This window comes from Pongo pygmaeus, chromosome 15 (assembly GCF_028885625.2).
Source record: "Pongo pygmaeus isolate AG05252 chromosome 15, NHGRI_mPonPyg2-v2.0_pri, whole genome shotgun sequence".
Classification (NCBI taxonomy): domain Eukaryota; kingdom Metazoa; phylum Chordata; class Mammalia; order Primates; family Hominidae; genus Pongo; species Pongo pygmaeus.
Genome location: NC_072388.2, coordinates 101,575,817 through 101,594,120, shown reverse-complemented (window position 1 = coordinate 101,594,120; position 18,304 = coordinate 101,575,817). Strand labels below are relative to the sequence as shown.

The 18,304-nt window shown below is 56.0% G+C and overlaps 1 protein-coding gene and 1 non-coding gene across 3 annotated transcripts in view; both read right to left on the bottom strand.

The window, feature by feature from the left end:
* Positions 1-5,041: 5,041 nt before the first annotated feature.
* Positions 5,042-5,143, bottom strand: LOC129013346 (U6 spliceosomal RNA). Its single transcript, XR_008493838.1, has one exon. It is a non-coding gene; the product is annotated as a U6 spliceosomal RNA (small nuclear RNA).
* Positions 5,144-6,643: 1,500 nt separating this feature from the next.
* The window catches only part of TECPR2 (tectonin beta-propeller repeat containing 2), a 141,444-nt gene continuing 129,783 nt past the window's right edge, over positions 6,644-18,304 (bottom strand). For both annotated transcript variants that reach the window (XM_054449317.2, XM_063652074.1), the window contains 3 exons: positions 10,062-10,203; positions 9,463-9,612; positions 6,644-9,080 (listed from right to left, as the gene is read on the bottom strand). In XM_054449317.2, coding sequence (XP_054305292.2) covers positions 8,926-9,080; positions 9,463-9,612; positions 10,062-10,203 — 447 coding nt within the window. In that variant the 3' untranslated portion in view covers positions 6,644-8,925. The remainder of the gene's footprint in view (positions 9,081-9,462; positions 9,613-10,061; positions 10,204-18,304) is intronic.

Below are 18,304 nucleotides of genomic sequence, written 5' to 3'. Positions count from 1 at the left end.
TCTCTGCCTCATCTGTTGCATGCACTGGGGGCTGGGCTTGGATGGTCAGGTGAGTTCCAAGTGGCAGGTTTTCTGGGTGCAGCTGGGCTCGGGCCTTCAGCTTGCTGTCTAGCCCCGGAAAGGAGTGAGGACCAACCTCCCACCTTGATCTAGAGCCTCGGACAGGTGCGTGTCCCAGAGTGGGTGACAGCTGAGTGCCGCAGGAGCTGGGTAGGTGCAGGGGTGGGGACTGGCATGTCCAAGCAGCAGGACAGCGTATAAAAAGGCCTGGAAGCCAAGAGAACGAGCTCTGCAGCGTAGGGTTCTCACGGGAGGTCCTGTGCGGTCAGCCTTTTGCACCCTGTGGACTCCGGGCCAGGGAGGGCACACAGGACTGGCAGGCCCGCGGTGGCTGGTGTTGAGGCATGAACAAGTTGTACCTGGTATCCCCCACCCCCCTCTGACCACCAGTTCCTCCTTGGATATCACTCCCTCTGACAGGCAGACCACCCAGGCCTGGATTTGTCCCTGTCGCCCCCTTTTGCTCTTCCCCCATGACTAATGGGCACCAGGTCTTGCTGCTCCTGCTTCTCACCTCTGCGGTGGCAGCAGGCCCCTGGCCCCAGCTGCATGCCGGTCAGTGGGGTTGGATGTGCCTTCCTCCAGGCCTGCCCTCCAAGCCCGGAGTGGGCTGGGTGGGCTCCCTGGGCGGCCCCCAGTGGGTGCCAGGTGGTGGCCTGGGATTATTGAGGGGTGGTTGTATCACTGCAGCGACAGGCTTCTTGCCGCAGCCTGGAGAGCTGTTTTCTTCAGGAAAGTTCTGGTGATGGAGACTTGTTCGTGAATTCATCACGACTCCAGGCTGAGAGGCTGGGTCTACGACCTCAGAGCCGAGAGACCAGGGAGGATGGCCAGGCTGCCCTGCCTAGGAATTCTGCTGGGCCGTGAAATTCAACCCGCACCAATGTGGGCAGGTGGGCCACAGTGTCCTGCCAGGAGCAGAGGGCTGAAGGTCTGCCGGAGGAAGAGCCACTATCCTGGCGGGGGCACCTGCTGCCTACCCTGCCTGCAGCGTGCCTGGGGTGAGCACACCTGGGTGTGGAGGAGTCCAGGGTGCTGGGCCACACAAGAGAGGGGCGGGAGAGGCCTGGACAGTAGGAAGATCTTGCCCGGGGTCCTGGATCCGCCACTCTGGGAGTGACCTTGGACAAACTTCTGCCTTGGCCCTCAGTCTCCCCGTCAAGGTTTTTCCATTCAGGAGGTTTTGGGCCATCTTCAGCCACCCTACCAGCCCTGAAAAGGATGTGACTCCTGTTTCTGGGAAGTGTGTGGTGTGTTAGGTGGGCACACAGCCCTGGTTGTGGGGAGGGAAGGATGGAGAGAGCACAGTGACAGAGCCCAGACTGCAGGCTGGAGTGAGGGCTCCACTTCCCCGCTGCTATGTGTCCTGGACCAGTGCCTCTGAACCTTGGCATTTGGGGCAGTGGATATTAACATCTTTCCAAGCCCAATTCTTGGGGCATCAGGGCCTCTGGTCCTCTGGGAGGTGGCAGGTCCTCAGATCGGAGATGCCATGGGAGGGGGGAGGTACCTCTCCTTTGGAGGGTATGGAAGTGGAGACAGGAGTGGCCTGGCGCAGCTGCCCTGGTTCTTAGGGCCTGGGGAGCCCATGGGGCTTCTGCCTAGAAAGCCTGGGCTCCTCGCTGGGGGTCTAGACGTGCAGACTTTATGTCTCCCCAGCTCCAGCTCTGTTCTCTATAGGTCACCCTCCACAATGCCAGAGGCCCAGGGCTAGCCCCCTCCATGTCCCCCCTAGATCTACAGCTGCCCCTTTGATGACAGCGCCATTGAGTCCCCTGGGCTGGGGGGTCATGCAGGGGTGAGGCAGCTGCCTGCCCCGGGTACTCATTGCCTGGCCAGGCAGGACACAGGCTGGCGGGCACTGAGAGTGGGCCCCAGGAAACCCATTGTCGGGTGACCAGGATGAGGCACCCAGGCTGGTCGTGGAGTGCAGGGCGGGGCCTGCCGGAAGAATTATGGGCACCGCAGCAGGAGGGCAGCCTGGGCCATTAGCTCCTGATGTCATCGATTTGGGTGAGGGGACAGGGAAGTCAGAGGAAGCTGGCCAGTTGCTCTCACGCAGACTTATGGCAGCGGAGTGGTGCCTGATTCCTGGTACAGATGCTCCCACTGAGTCTCCAGGGATCTGTGGTTTAGGAACCTCCCCCTGCAACCCCCTCCCAGACCCCTGCACTGGTGGGAGGAGAGGACCTAGAGGAAAGGTGCTGGGCAGATAAGCAGCCGAGGGCGGCCGCCCTGGGTTTGACTTATCAGTCTTCTGGGCCCTCCTGCCCCAGGAAGGGCAGCGAGGACCATGGTGTTGCCCCGTCATCGTTATCGTCCTGGCCATGAGCTTGCAGGACTGGGAGGGCCAGAGTCAGCCAGGCAGACGGCAGCACAGCGTTTGCCTGTTGGCAGGTGGCCTTGGTGGCTTCCCAAAGGCAATCGTTCCACGCAGAACAAAACTCACTTTTTTGGGGGGCAAAATACCTTGGTTCATTTGTTCATTAATTCCAGCAGTCTGTTTCTAAGGGAAACATGGCTGCAGCCAGTCCTGCCCCTCCACCCACCCACCAGGTGCCCAGTGTTCCCAAGGGCCCCGAATCCCAACCCTATTCAGGCGTCAGCATCTCTGCACCCCAAATGCCTATTAGGGAGGATAGTGAAGGCTGAGCCCTCCTGGGCCCATCAAAAGCCAGCAGTAAGAGACCACCCCCATCTCCCTGAGGTGACCTTGTAGGGCAGTCCATGCTGTCTGGCTGGCCTGGGAGAGGTGGGCAGGGACCAAGGCCTTCTGGCGCCTGGGCCTCGCTGGGCTTGCTCTGCGTGCTGACTTCATCCCGAGAGTACCTTGATTTTCCTACTGTGACTTCCCCTTCTGTTGACTTCTTCACCAACTTTAAAATTCCGTATTGAGAGCAGTTTCCTAAGTTACCTCAAATCCTATTCAGAAGAAGGATCTTCCTGGAAGTGGGGAGGCCGGAAAACAAGTTTAGTCACAGAAGACTACTCCATGTTTGAGCTTCTGTTTCAAGGGAAGTGAGTAACTGCTGGAGGAGCCCTGCCCCTCTACAGTGTGTGGTGTTGCCCTGATACTTTTCAGATTGAGGTGTTACTTACATGTAATACAATGCACAGACTTAAGTGTATACTTTGGTGAGTTCTGATGAATGTCTACATGTGTGTAATCACCACTGCAATCAAGATGGAGGGAAAGGCCGGGCGCAGTGGCTCACACCTGTAATCCCAGCACTTTGGGAGGCCAAGGCGGGTGGATCACGAGGTCAGGAGTTCAAGACCAGCCTGACCAACATGATGAAACCCCGTCTCTACTAAAAATACAAAAATTAGCCGGGCGTGGTGGCAGGCACCTGTACTCCCAGCTACTCAGGAGGCTGAGGCAGGATAATTGCTTGAACCCGGGAGGCGGAGGTTGCAGTGAGCCAAGATTGCGCCATTGCACTCCAGCCTGGGCGACAGAGCAAGACTCCGTCTCAAAAAAAAAAAAAAAAAAAAGATGGAAAGACAGATTTCTATTGGTGATTCTTAAAAGTTATTTATTTATTTATTTATTTGAGATGTAGTCTCACTCTATCATCCAGACTGGAGTGCAATGGTGTGGTCTGAGCTCACTGCAACTTCTGCCTCCCGGGTTCAAGCGATTCTCCTGCCTCAGCCTCTGGAGTAGCTGGGATTACAGGCGCTCGCCACTACGCCCGGCTAATTTTTGTATTTTTAGGTAGTGACTGGGTTTCAGCATGTTGGTCAGGTAGGTCTCGAACCCCTGACCTTGTGATGCGCCCGCCTCAGCCTCCCAAAGTGCTGGGGTTACAAGCGTGAGCCACCGCGCCTGGCTCTTAAAAGTAATTTCTTTCTGCTTATAAAATTCATGCTCACTGTAGAACACTGGGGATTGAGTAGAGAGGTCCGGCCACGATGCAGGAAAGCACTGTCTCAAGCGCCCCACCGCCCCACGTGGTCCCCGGAGGCAGGGCCCCTAAGCGCTCACGTACAAGTAAAGGCGCCGACTGACTGTGTCATCTGCACTCATACAAGCACTGCTAGCATTCTGGCATATGTTTCTTCCAGGTTTTTTCTATGCAGATATATATTACATTTTTTCTGTGCATATTTATATATATATGAAACCAGATCAGTTACACAATTTAGTATTTTTTTAACCTTACTGTAGTATAAGCATTTCCCCCATTGTACTTTGTAAATATGATTTTTAAGAAGTCATTGGTGTCTACTTTGTGATATTTGACTCAACCAGCCTTGATAACAAAGAGTAGTTAGAGACAACTGAATTTTTAAAATGTAAATCTGATTTATTTTTGGAATAAATAATACATTTACATGGCTGGAAATTCAAAGGATACAAAAAGGCATATACTCCAGGCAACCACTGTGACCAGCTGCTCATCACAAGTAGAGAACTTGTTTCTTTTCGCCCCTCTTGCTCCTCCCCGGAGTTATGAAAAATTTCAAACCTGCCAAAAGTTTGAAGTTTACAACAAATACACTCCAACGTTTGGGTTGTCTCCCTCCCCCTTCTCTCCCTTTCTCCCTGATTTCCTACAGAACCACGTTTTCATGACCATGCCTGGGAACTTCGCTGGTGCGGTGAGGTCCTGTGCCTCCGCTTCCTGCACACACGTGCTTCTTAACAGCTGCAGGCTATTTCATGAGAGGAATTTGCTCACGTTAACATGGCTGTTCCCAAATGCCAGGCTGTTTTAAGTGTTTCCTAATTATAAACAGGCTGTGCCGTTTTCCTTGACTTAGTACTTGTTCTTGAGGACAGAAGTGCAGGTGGCGAGATGCAAAGCCTACGCACGGACCGGCTTCCTCAGTAGGGCGGCGCCAATGGGGGGCTCCCAAGCTGCTGCCATCTCACCTCTGCTTCCGGGTGCTGGGGGTTCGGACCACTGTTCCTTCTGCTTTTGTAAGGGCCCTTACACTCGACTCAAAGTGCTCCTCCTATTGGTTTTTAATAAATATATTTATGGAAAGCTTCATGAATTTGCGAGTCATCCTTGTGCAGAGGCCATGCTAATCTCTGTATCGTTACAATTTTTGTATACATGCTGCCGAAGGGCACACTCTTCTTATTGTTGTATAAGTTTTTAAGGTAAATATTCAACATCGATTCCCATTTGTTGCAATTATTTCCCTTCTTTGAGGTTTTTAATTTGCAGCATTTTTACATTTATTTCCTCCTATTTATTTATTTTTGAGAAACAAGGTCTTGCTCTGTTGCCGAGGCTGGAGTGCAGTGGTGTGATCATAGTTCATTGCAGCCTCAGACTCCTGGGCTGAAGTAATCCTCCTGCCTTGGCCTCCCAAGTAGCTGGGACTACAACTGCACATCACTGTGCCCAGCAGCATTTCTATATATTGGAGAAACCAAATCTATGTACTTATTTTCCTCTGTGGCTTGTCCCATCACTTTTGAGTTTAGAAAGCCTTTGCCATCCAGAGATCAGACAGTTTTCCCACTGGTTTTAGATTCTTTAATCCATTTAATATTATTTTGTCCAGAGAATGAAGCAGTGGCCACATTAGTTGTGACACCCCCCTGCCCTGCCCCCGCCGCTCCTTAAACGCATCTGAGATGCCCTCTCCATTCTGCTCCCTCCCTGTGGGCCTCGCTAGGCTGCTGCCTGGCCCTCCGAGGGTCTGGGCCATGCCATTCGATAGAGTGGCCCCTGCTGGGGCTCCACCTGTCATCACTTAGCAGTTCTCACCCGTTTCTTCTTTCCAGGAGTGACAGGGGACAGTGAGGAGGCATCAAACAGCACAGGTCTGCAGTTCTACAGAGCTGGCTTCCAGTCCCAGTGCTGTGTGACCTTGAGCAAGTTACCTAACCTCTCTGAGTCTCAAGGGGCTAATGAGACTTCACCTTGCAGGGCTCTGGTAAGAAGCACATTGGGCACAGTCATGGGCATTTGTGGGCACTAACATTATTCCTCCCTGCCTGCCCCAACAAAACAATCCCAGTGGGGATTTGAACTGAAATTAAGCTACACCTATAAATTCCTTTGGAAAGAATTAGGTCTTTCCATATGTGTGTAGTCCTCCATCCAGGAATGTGGAACATATCTTCCTTTATTCAAGTTTCCTTTAATGCCTTCTGGAAAGCTTTGCCGCTCTTCACACGGCCTGAGGTTTCTTATTGAGGTCATCTCCTGGTACATGGTGTGTCCTGCTGCTGTTCTGGGCGTCATCTTTTGCGTGTGCTAGTTTCCAGCAGGGCACTTCTGCAATATAGTTTCGTTTGCTGGCTGGAGATGTAGAACCAGGGGCTCGAACCCCTCCAACGCCTGCTCACACACAGCTCCTTGAGGAGGCAGCCCTGGACCTCACCCTGCAGCATCCTCCTCAGAGGCTACCATGGGGTGCAGCCAGCTCTGGTGTGGCCATTCACCCATAACAGCCACTTGGGCAAACCAGTGTGTATTTCAACACCAGCCAGGCTGGGACAGGTCTGCTGACTCACTCTCCCTGCGGTGGGGCTGGGCTGGCAGGTTCTCCCTTGCACTGCCCTCGTGAGTGTCGGCCGAGGGCACTTCTCACAGCTCAGGCACCACACTCGGCCAGGTTTGGAAAAAGTCTAGTTTATTGCACTGACTCAAAGCACAACTAAAAATTAAAACCAGAAAGAAAACCGTACAAAGCACGAAGCTACAAGTTTAAAAGCATCACCTAGACGCAGGTTTAATTGCACTACAGTCCCATGGGTGAGGAGAGCTTTGCCATCCGTGAGGCGCCGGGCAAGGCACAACAGACACAGAGAGGTGCAGCCCAGCCTGGGGCTGCCTCTGCTGCCACCAACTTTTATAAAAGGTTCTAGAAAAGGGAAGTGTGAAGTCAGATCTGGGATTTCGGCATCTTGACCTCATTTGGACACGGAAAACCTCCACCTGTGTGGCTGGCTGGGTCCTGTCAGAGAACATATTTTATCACCCTCCACCTGTGGCCTGGGGGCTCCCTGACACCGAGGACTAGGCCTGGGCCAGAGGCAGGCTAAAAAAAGCAGCCAGCCTGGTGTCCTATCCTGAAGCTGCCTCTGGGAGGGGGCGGGATGTGTGGCGGGGCGGCCTAGCCCTCACGCGCAGATGCCAGTGGGCGGGGTGGGCACTGCCCATTGTCTGAAGGGGCCACAGCAGCCGTCCATAGAGGCACTGGTTTCAACCTGTCAAGTGTCAACCCATACCCTGCAGAAGGCATGGGCTGCCACTCGTGGCCAGCCCGCAGGTCCTGTGACCGCCCTGCCGGTCAAGTCTGTGCGGGGATGCCTGCCCCTCTGAGGCTGCAGGCGAGGACAGTGCAGGCTCAGGACAAACCCGGGAAGGAACAAAGGCCTTCCACTGTTTTCGGAAAATACATCTCTCTTCTAAATTTGTAAGATTTGATTTGAAATGAGGTATTTTATGCAGGTTTGTAATACAACAGAAAAGGCAATAATTAGTAGACTCATCCTCTGAGGATGCATCTGGTTTTAGGATGTCCGCCAGCAGCATTAGTTAAATACCATTCCAAAGACATTTCTAAGTGAGCGACCCTTGCTCAGCTCCCCCACGCCCCATGCACCCTCCTGTGCCGTCCCTGCCTGGGACACACATGCACACATCCAGGTTCCATTTGCACCCATCAGGCTTTACTGTTTCAGCTGAAGTGTGCTCTCCAGGAGGCGGGCAGCCTGCGCCGCGTGTGGGCAGCGAGGTGAGGTGAGGTGTGGTGTGGTGTGGGGTGTGGTGTGTGTGGTGTGGTGTGGTGTGGGGTGTGGTGTGTGTGGTGTGGTGTGTGGTGTGGTGTGGTGTGGTGTGGTGAGGTGTGCTGTGGTGTGGTGAGATGTGGTGAGGTATGGTGCAGTGCGGTGTGGTGTGTTGTGTGGTATGGTGCGGTGTGGTGTGGTGAGGTGTGCTGTGGTGTGGTGTGAGGTGTGGTGAGGTATGGTGCAGTGCGGTGTGGTGTGTTGTGTGGTGAGGTGAGGTGTGGTGTGGTGAGGTGTGGTGAGGTGTGGTGTGGTGAGGTGTGGTGAGGTGTGGTGTGGTGAGGTGTGGTGTGGTGAGGTGTGGTGAGGTGTGGTGTGGTGAGGTGTGGTGTCGAGAGGTATGGTGCGGTGCGGTGCAGTGCAGTGTGGTGTGTGTGGTGTGTTGTGTGGTATGGTACGGTTTGGTGTGGTGAGGTGTGCTGTGGTGTGGTGAGATGTGGTGAGGTATGGTGCAGTGCGGTGTGGTGTGTTGTGTGGTGAGGTGAGGTGTGTGGTGTGGTGTGGTGTGCATGTGCGTGTGTTCTCTCCTGGCATGGCCAGCGCTCTCCTCTCAAGCCCGGCCTCGGCTTCCTGGCCAGAGCATCTGGCGTGGAATGTGCTCTGCAGCTTTGTCTCTGGGGGGACACCCCCCTATGATGGGACAAAGCCATCACCGAGCACATCCTGCGCTACAGAGAGTTGACCTTTGGCTCCATCTGGCCCTGGGGCTACTAATGTGGAAAGAGGCCCTGGGCCAAACCAGCTGCCCGGCTACCCTTGGTTCTGGGAGGCCTCCGGAGACCACTCCCACCAACAAAAGCTGGAGCTATCTGTGGATGAGACCAGGACGGCAGCACGCGGGTAATCGGAGTGCATGCAGCTGGGCAGTCGCCACTGTCCTGAGCTCGGAGGCGCCACTGCTGCAGCAATCACGCCAGCCATGGGTGGAGGCTGTGGGTTCTGGAACGAGACAGAAACCAACATAGATGAAAGTAAGTGTGCGGGTCCAACCTGGCCAGAGGTGTCTGGACAAGTGTTGCGGCAGCACGTCCACCAGGGAGTGACTCCGAAGCCACTGTGCCCACTACAGACGCCAGGCCCCTCTGCGTGACTCTGCCAGGGCTCCTTCAGATGACCTCCCACTCGTCCTCCAGGTCCTCGGGGTGGGGCATGGCAGCCTGGCTGCTCTTCTGGGTGCCGTGCGAGTGGCTGAACGTCTTTGTCAGCCGTTGGAGGAGGTAGCCGGGCGGGCCCACAGCCCACAGCTCATCTGACGCAGTCACTGCAGGGACAAGAGCCAATCACATACTTGTCAATCACACAGCCTGCAGGGTGGGTGCAGATGGAGCTGGGAGCTTGGGCGCAGGTCTGGGCTTGCCACATTCTAGGTGAGGGACACTGGACAAGCCACCATCTCCATGTGAACTTCGTACCCTCAGCTGTAAGTGGATGTCAACAGCACCTTGTCCTTGCCCAGGAGACTCTGGCAGAGCCCAGGTGTCCAGCCCCTTCCCTCCCCGGGACACACTCCTGCTTTGCCCTCAGTTCTTGCTTTGGGAGAGTGGAGCCCAGTGGGGTCGGCTTCTTTGAGAGTCCCCCGACATGGTCCACAGGAGCCCTGGGAACCCCAAGGGGCCCTGAGCCCACTGGCCCCGGGCACCTGCCTGTGAAACACGACACGCTGCCGGGAATTTTCTTCCAGTAGTCCCCGGCGGGGTTCTTGTCTGTGACGCCGTACCGCCGGGCGAGGTCTCCATTTGGACAGCGGGCCCACACGGTCCTGGTGCTCAGTGCCAGCTGGCAGGCCTGCAACCCTGTGGGCAGACAAAGTCCCTCCTGAGCCCCTGCCATGGATGGGATGGGCTGCTGCTTCCCGAGCCCACTCTTGTGACGCTGCACACCTCCACTAGGGTCCCTGCGGGGATGGAGCGCCCATGATGGGCTGGGCTTGGGGCAGCAGCCGAGGGAAAGGACACCCAGTTGGCAGGGCCAGCAAAGCCACCGAAAGCCAGAAGTCAAAGGACAGAAGGGCCTGGGCAGTGTGCAAACTGCCCTCTCACAAAAGCACCAGCAGGACGGCCTGGGTTCCCCTAACAAGGAATATGACGGGAGGCTTGTCCCCTGGCTCAGGAAGCAGCGGCGACAGCACAGCCCCAGCACAAAGGCTGCCTCACATACAGCGGCCTGGAGGGAGCGCCCAGCAGCCCCCAGTGATGGTAGCCCCGGCTGGCCAGCACCACAGGCCCTGTCTGCAGGCTCCTACCTGGCACGTGCTCCCAGGCGGTTCCCACAGGCATCTCCTCGGTGATCCCGGTCCGCACGTGCACGTTCCACCTGCTGTCAAGCACCCACAGCATCTGGTCGTTGGGGCTGGAATGGACGCTGACCAAGCTGACCCCGGCAGGCTGGAAGCAGGAAGGGACTTTCAGGGAAGGCAGGAGTTGGGTGACAAGAGGAAGGACAGGAGACTTCCAGAACCGGGGACATGTTAGTGGCAGCATGCAGCAGCCAGAGTGGGCCCCGCAGGAGGCAGAGGGGCCACGTCCTGCCCCTGGTGCCAGTCTCACGGGGGAGATGGTCACTTGTCTCCAGAATGTCAGGTGGGCCAGACTGAGGGACAGCCCAGCAGATACCAGCATGGACTCCAGCAGGACACCAAGAAGGGCAAGGACGGCCCAGGTGAACAGAGAGTGGAGGAATGAGAGGAGAGGTGCGGCGGACCTGGCTGTGAAGGACCGTGGTGGGCACTGTGAGAAACAAAAACACCAGCCCAGGAGACCCCGCCACCTGCCTGTGCTGCCCTCACCATCCTGGCTCAGCTGAGGCCCCTCTCCTCTAGGCACAGCTGTCCTCCCAAATGTGCTGCCGGGCAGGCAACGTCCCCACTGCCCAGGCCGTAGCACAAGACTGCCACCCTGCCCTGGTCCTTGGGCAGCCTCTGCCCACGCTCGGCATCTCCGGTCCTTTGTCTGCTCTTCACAGGACAGGAGGAAGTCCCTCCAGTGTCCTGTTTGCTGTCTACCGGCAGCTCCAGTTTGCCCCAGGGCTGCCCACCCGTCAGTTGGACCAGGCGTCCGTGCCTTCGAGCACAGCACTGTCTGGAGGATCTGGGCCTCTGGTCACCAGCAGTGCTGGTGGGTGACCCGAGCCCCAAGGGGCTGGCTGTCCCCCACTGCCTGGCACTGCCTGCTTTTCTGGAACCCACAGTCTTCCCTGCTACATTTGTGGTCTTGGGTCCCTGCCCTCCTGGTCGGCCTCCATGGGACCGAGTGGGCCACCCAGTGGAAACTGGCAGATCCCTTGCTGCCGCCACGCATCTCCTGCTCCTTGCTTTGTGCTCAGGGCTGCCGTGAATACAATCACACTGGATGCCCTGTGCCACGCTCTGGCTGCACAGTGCTCCTGTCATAGTGCCCGTGTCACACACTTGCTGGGTCCAGACACTCTCAGGGCCCTCAGGCAGTGGGACCTCCCTCTACCTGCACCTCCCTGATCGAGGTGCCCTCTCCAGGCTGCCCGCATCCTCACCCGCCGGCTGCTCTGGGCAGGGGCCCCTAACTGTGGGCTGATGAACACATGTATGAAATGCCTCCTGTGGGCACCAAGTCTCACACCTCAGCCCCAGGGCCAGTCCCAGTGGATCAGGACATGGAGGATGGAGAGACAGAGCAGCAAGGAGGACGGGGCGATGGCCGCTCTTGTGCGCACGTCACCACCAGTCACCACTGCCTGAGCCAGTGTCTGCCTTTGCTGCTGCTAGGTCCTCTAAGGCCAACCGGTCTTCCCAAACATGGCAGGCTTCTTCCCCAGCCACCCGGCCTCCCCACCCAGCCCTGCTTTGCAGAGTGATCACAGGCCTCTCCCCTCCCTTCCCTGGAGTCCCTGCATCCCCCTGAAATGGGGACTTAGCCTAGAACAGTGCTTTCCCAAATCTGCGCCTCTGAACCCCAGGTCCATGGAATGGAAATAGGTGTGATGTATGGAAAGGGGGTTCCATAGCCAAACAAGTTAAGCTAAGCTCAGAGGGAAGGTGGAGAATATAAATCCCAAACACATCCAGACTTGGTCGCAGCTCCACAGCTGAAACACTGACAGGCAGAGGGCCACCCCCTCCTCCTGCCCCCACTTGATTCTGGCTGTCAGAAAGTTCTCTTTTTAAAAAAATTTTTTTAAGACAGGGTCTCGCTCTGTCACCCAGGCTGGAGTGCCCTGGCGCAATCCCGGCTCACTGCAACCTGCATCTCCTTGGCTCAAGTGATCCTCCCACCTCAGCTTCCCAAGTATCTGGGACTACAGGTGCACACCACCACACCAGGCTAATTTTTGTATTTTGTTGTAGACACTGGGTTTCACCATGTTGCCCAGGCTGGTCTTGAACTCCGGGGTTCAAGTGGGCCATTCGCCTTGGCCTCCCAAAGTGCTGAGATTACAGGTGTGAGCCACCGTGCCTGGCCGAAGTTCTCTCTTGTGTGAGCTCGCTCAGGGTGCAGCTGGAGCGACTGCAGGTCTCAGCCTGCCAGTGGGGTGAATGAGCTAGTTTTTTTTTTTTTTGAGATGGAGTTTCGCTCTTGTTGCCCAGGCTGGAGTGCAATGGTGCGATCTCGGCTCACTGCAACCTCCGCCTCCCAGGTTCAAGCAATTCTCCTGCCTCAGCCTCCCGAGTAGCTGCGATTACAGGCATGCACCACCATGCCAGGCTAATTTTGTATTTTTAGTAGAGAAGGGGTTTCTCCTTGTTGAGGCTGCTCTCGAACTCCTGACCTCAGGTGATCCACTCATCTCGGCCTCCCAAAGTGCTGGGATTACAGGCATGAGCCACCACACCAGGCCGAGCTAGTTTTTTTTTTGAGTCTCACTCTGTCTGGAGTGCAGTGGCGTGATCTTGGCTCACTGCAACCTCCGCCTCCCGGTTTCAAGGGATTCTCCTGCCTCAGCCTCCCAAGTAGCTGGGATTACAGGTGCCCACCTCCAAGCCCGGCTAATTTTTGTATTTTTAGTAGAGACGGGTTTCACCATGTTGGCCAGGCTGATCTAGAACTCCTGACCTCAAGTGATCTGCCCGGCTCGGCCTCCCAAGGTGCTGGGATTACAGGTGTGAGCCACTGCGCCCAGCTGCGAGTGAGCTATTTTAAGAGACACAGAGAGAACAGAGCCCTAGAGTCCTAGTGAGGGGCTCCCTTCGCTGCTCCCTCAGCCCTTTGGTCGCTCACTCCACACATTCACCCAAGTTACAGGCACAGGCTCTGGAAGCCGTCGTGAGTGGGCTGGATGGGGCTCTCAGGTAGCACCAGAGCAGGCAGTTGGACGTAAACACCAGGCTAGGTTCAGATATGGGAGGCACCACCAGGAAATAAAATGAGCAACTGGCAGTGGGTGGTCAGGCGAGGAGGTGGCATTAGGGTTGATGCCCGGAGGACACAGGGCCGCTGAGGGGGGAGAGGGAAGGGTTGGATGGCAGAGGCCAGAAGGCTGGGCACCACCCTGGACAGCGGTCCCAGCTTAAAGCAGAGCGGCACTGGAAGCCCGAGCCACTTTCCACGCAGAACCCCAGATGCACCGGTGAGATCGAGGGAGCCAAGGGAGCCGTGCCTGTGCTGCAGGGACACTGCAGCCCCTGCCCCTGTCACAGCAGGGAGGCTGGGGCGGGGCGGCCAGTGGGGCTGTGGGATGCAGTCCAGGAGGGCAGGGGTGCCAGGGCCAAGTCCCCAGGGACCACCTGGAGCACACTCAGGCAGGTCCCCACCTCTGGCTGTGCTGGGATCAGATGTTTGGGATTTCTATTCACCACCTTCCCTCTGAGCTTAGCTTAACTTGTTTGGCTATGGAATCCCCTTTCCATACATCACATCCATTTCCATTCCATGGACCTGGGGTTCAGAGCTGCAGATTTGGGGAAGCGCTGCTCTAGGCTAAGCCCCCATTCCAGGGGATGCAGGGGCTCCAGGGAAGCGAGGGGAGAGGCCTGTGATCACTCTGCAAAGCAGGGCTGGGTGGGGAGGCCGGGCTGCTGGGGAAGAAGCCTGCCAGCTGAGGCCGAGGCTGAGGCCACCAGGCTGTGTGGAGGAAAGGCTCCTGCCAGGCTCCCACCTTCCCCACTCAGAAGGCTGCGTGGAGGAGACGAAAAGCGGCCCAGGCCTCACCATTCAGCCCACTGGCCAGGGCCCCGACGTGGTGGAGCAGAGCCGGGACTCCCTCACACACTGCCTGTAGTCCTGGCCCAGAGCTGAGACGCGCTGTGGTTTGAAGCCACTAGCTTTTGAATAGTAAGTCAAGGACAATGGGAATGATGGAGAGAGGAGGAGACGACTGTGCTTCAGGGGAAGGGCAAGAACAGCAAGGACCAAAGTGGAGTCTCCGAGGGGTCTCCAGATAGAGAAAGATGGGCGCTGGAAGCAGCACGGTGGCAGGCGGAGAAGTGCTCATGAGCGGGCAGGGGACGGCTACCCGACATCCCTTTCCTCTTCTCTCCATCACCTCGCAACGTCTCTGGAACATAAAACTTCCCTGTCTCCCTTGGCTCTCTCGCCTTCAGGCTCTGCCCCCTGACGTGAGCCTCTGCCCATTAACAGCCTTTACTAGAAGCTGCTAGAACAGAACATGGTGGGAAGAGCAGGCGGGGCCCAGCCTCACCCTGGCCTTGCCAGTCGTCCCTTCCGGACACACACACCCCCTCAACGCGTTGCTCACCTGGCAGGCTGCTGCCCACCCTTCACAACCCCACTCACGCTGCCTGCCAGGCCTCTGGGAAGGGCCCCTGTGCTGCCTGGGAGCTCCCTGCAGGAGGAGGCCACGTCTGCCCAGCTCCAGCCCAGCCCGATGCTAAGGAGGTGCGTGGAGGATGGACCTTGGCCACCTGCTGCCCTCGGAAACATCCTGTGTCCCCAGCCCCTCAACTGCTTTTATCCAATAAAAAGAAACTCTATTTTGTATTACTGGAGGAAAATATACATTTGAAAACTACACACATCCTAGGTGCACAGCATGACGGAGCTTCCCAATTTGAGTGCACCTGTGTGACCAGTGGCCGGCCCAAGAAGCAGAAGGTGAGCCCCGGCCCCAGCTGCTGCCACACTCCTGACACCAGGGCCTGGGCTGTCCAGCCCCTCCTGAGCCCCGGCTGCTGCCACACTCCTGACACCAGGGCCCGGGCTGTCTGGGTCTGACTTTACACGACGAAAGCTCATGGCATAGCGGCTTCTCTCCGAAAGGAGGACTGGCACTCCCTGGCAGGGCCCTCACTCTAGGTGGGAGGCCGGCCTGCAGACAGCCCAGGAGGGCTTCAGGAAGGGGTAGGGATGGAGGCCAGGTCTCAGAGGGTGGGAGAGCACAGTCTGACGAAAAGCACACGGGGACACCAGTAAATGCTCTTTAAAAGAGGAAGAGCAAGTCATTCTGGACACTTCTTTCCAGGTTTATCATCTTGCCTCATGCCTTTACCCAGTATTTCCCAGACTGGGTTCCATAGTACAACATACCACCCCTACCACTGGCAGGGCTCATGTGGCCCAAGGCCTCGTACCAGCTGTCTCCTGGACACCTCTAATTGTAGGCATGTGATCATTTGTTCGACGAATGAGCACTCACACATGCTGGGTTTTGGGGAAAACTCAACTGCAAACAAAACCCTTGTTTCTGCCCACCCAGAGCTGCCATCCTACTGGGAGGGTGGGGCACAACCCAGACAAACCAATGCCATACTGCATAACAGAGAGAAGGGCCAGAGGGACACCCTGACTCTGCCTGGAGTGGAGGGGCAGTGATCCTGCCAACACCTAGGGAAGGTACCCTGCAGCCCCAGCAAGTGTAGAACTGAGGGTAGCTCAGAGTTGCAGCAAGGAGGCTGGGAGGCTGCAGCCCAGTGGTGAGGCCAGAGTGGCTGCTAGGGCTGATGGCAGGCTTCAGGCTGAGAGAAGAAGTGTGATTTCATTCTGAGTGATGTGGGAAGCTGCCAGAAGGGTATGAAAATAGGAAAGGGCTGGGCACGGTGCCTCACACCTGTAATGCCAGCACTTTGGAAGACCAAGGAGGGACGACTGCTTGAGCCAAGGAGTTTGAGACGAGCCTGGGCAACAGCAAGACCTTGTCTCTACCAAAATTTAAAAAATTATCTGGGCATGGTGACATGTGCCTATAGTCCCAGCTACTTAGGAATCTGAGGCAGGAGGATTACTTGAGCCCAGGAGTTTGAGGCTGCAGTAAGCCATATTCACGCCATTGCACTCTAGCTTGGGCAACAGAGCAAGGCCCTCTGTAATAATAAACAAAATAAAAGTAAAAAAAGAGGAGAGATGTGGGCCGAGCGCAGTGGCTCACAATTGTAATCCCAGCACTTTGGGAGGCCCAGGCGGGTGGATCACCTGAGGTCAGGAGTTCGAGACCAGCCTGACCAATATGATGAAACCCCATCTCTACTAAAAATACAAAATTAATCGGGAGTGGTGGCGGGCGCCTGTAATTCCAGCAACTCGGGAGGCTGAGACAGGAGAATCGCTTGAACCCGGGAGGCAGAGGTTGCAGAGAGCTGAGATCGTGCCATTGCACTCCAGCCTGGGCGAAAAGAGTGAGACTCTGTCTCAAAAAAAAAAAAAAAAAAAAAGAGGAGAGATGTGAACTAGCGCATGTTGTCTGAGGACCCTTCTGGCTGCAGTGAGGACAAGCTGCAGGGAAGGGCAGGTAGAACAAAAACCCCGTTCCGGACGCTGGTGCAATAAGCCAGGGGCTGGTGGTACAGGCAGGCCCTAAGAGGCCGATGGAACAGGCTTTGGAGGCAGAGCCCATGGCGCCTGCTGAAGGACAGGCAAAGGGGCCCTGGGGTGTCTGCTCTGCTTGAGTCTGGACCTTTTCAGAGCAGACACCAGGCCGGGGCAGCGCTCAGCACCCCGGGTGGTCACGGCAATCATGATCCCGAGCCACAGATGTCGGGTGACTGGGGAATGCTCCTCTGCTAAAATACACCAAGGTTTCAATAGACAAAAAACCAATGACTGAAAAGTTGGCAAACTCGGGGGTTGCTTTGCTGACTGCTCTCTGGGTTGGTAACAGAGAGGCCTGGTCCTAGCCCTGCCTGGCAGTCCTGCCTGCCGGGGCTCTGGGCACACCCTGGGTGTCATGACATGATGCCTGCAAGGGGCTTCGAGACTAGCAGGGCTGGGCATCAGTGAGGGATGATTTTCTATTAGGTCAGAAACAATGATAATCACTGGACCTCAAAGCAAATGACTTCATCGTCTTCCTCTGGAGAAAACCGATTTCTTCTGGTCTCAGAGTGGTGCCAGTGGGAAGCAGCGCAGGTTCATGGGAGCAGGGAATTCCACTGTTCGCTCACAGTGAGCAAGGAAGGTGCCGCGTGGGGTTAACACACAGACCTGCTGCGCGGCTTTCATCACAGTGACCTGATTCACTGGCGGCCTCAACACACCTTTGCTGTATTTATTTAATAAACTCACTGTATTTTTTTTTGTAACTGTCACCTGAATTTGCTTGTTTTTGCTTTATTTTTAGTGGAGGCACTGATGTAAGTGCCTCCACTAAAGTTAGTGTAGATTCTTCTTCAGCCTTTCTTTGGAGGCAAAAGAACTCCCGGCTGAACCTGGCACTGCTGGTTTGTTAGGTGCGCTGAGTGCGAGAGCAGCTAGCTGTCTTCTGGTTTGTACCAGAAGTCTGGGGCCGAATAAACCCTCATTTAAACAGACAAAACCCAGACACACTCAGGGGCTGTCAGAGAGAGCACGTATCACTCAGGGCCACACACTGTAGGATTCTTTTTTTTTTTTGACACAGAGTTTTGCTCTTGTCGCCAGGCTGGAGTGCAATGGCACGATGTTGGCTCACTGCAACCTCTGCCTCTCAGGTTCAAGTGATTCTCCTGCCTCAGCCTCCCGAGTAGCTGGGATTACAGGTGCCTGCCACCATGCCCAGCTAATTTTTGTATTTTTAGTAGAGACAGGGTTTCACCATCTTGGCCAGGCTGGTCTTGAACTCCTGACCTTGTGATCCACCCGCCTCGGCCTCCCAAAGTCCTGAGATAGAGACAGGGTTTCACCATCTTGGCCAGGCTGGTTTTGAACTCCTGAGCTTGTGATCCACCCACCTCAGCCTCCCAAAGTACTGGGATTACAGGTGTAAGCCACCACGCACAGCCAGGATTCCATTTCTATGAAACATCCAGAAGAGGAAAATCCCAGGTAGAAATCAGGTGAGCAGCTGCCAGAGGCTGGGAAAGAGGAGGAAGGAGGAGGAATGGGGAGTGGCTTCGCATTGGTAGGGGCTTTCTTGAGGGATAAGAATGTTCTGGAACTAGGCTGGGCACCAGTGGCTCATGCCTGTAATCCCAGCACTTTGGGAGGCCAAGGCAGGCAGATCACTTGAGGTTAGGAGTTTGAGACCAGCCTGGCCAACATGGTGAAACTCCATATCTACTAAAAATACAAAATTAGCCGGGCATGGTGGCGCATGCCTGTAGTCCTAGCATCTTGGGAGGCTGAGGCAGGAGAATCACTTGAACCT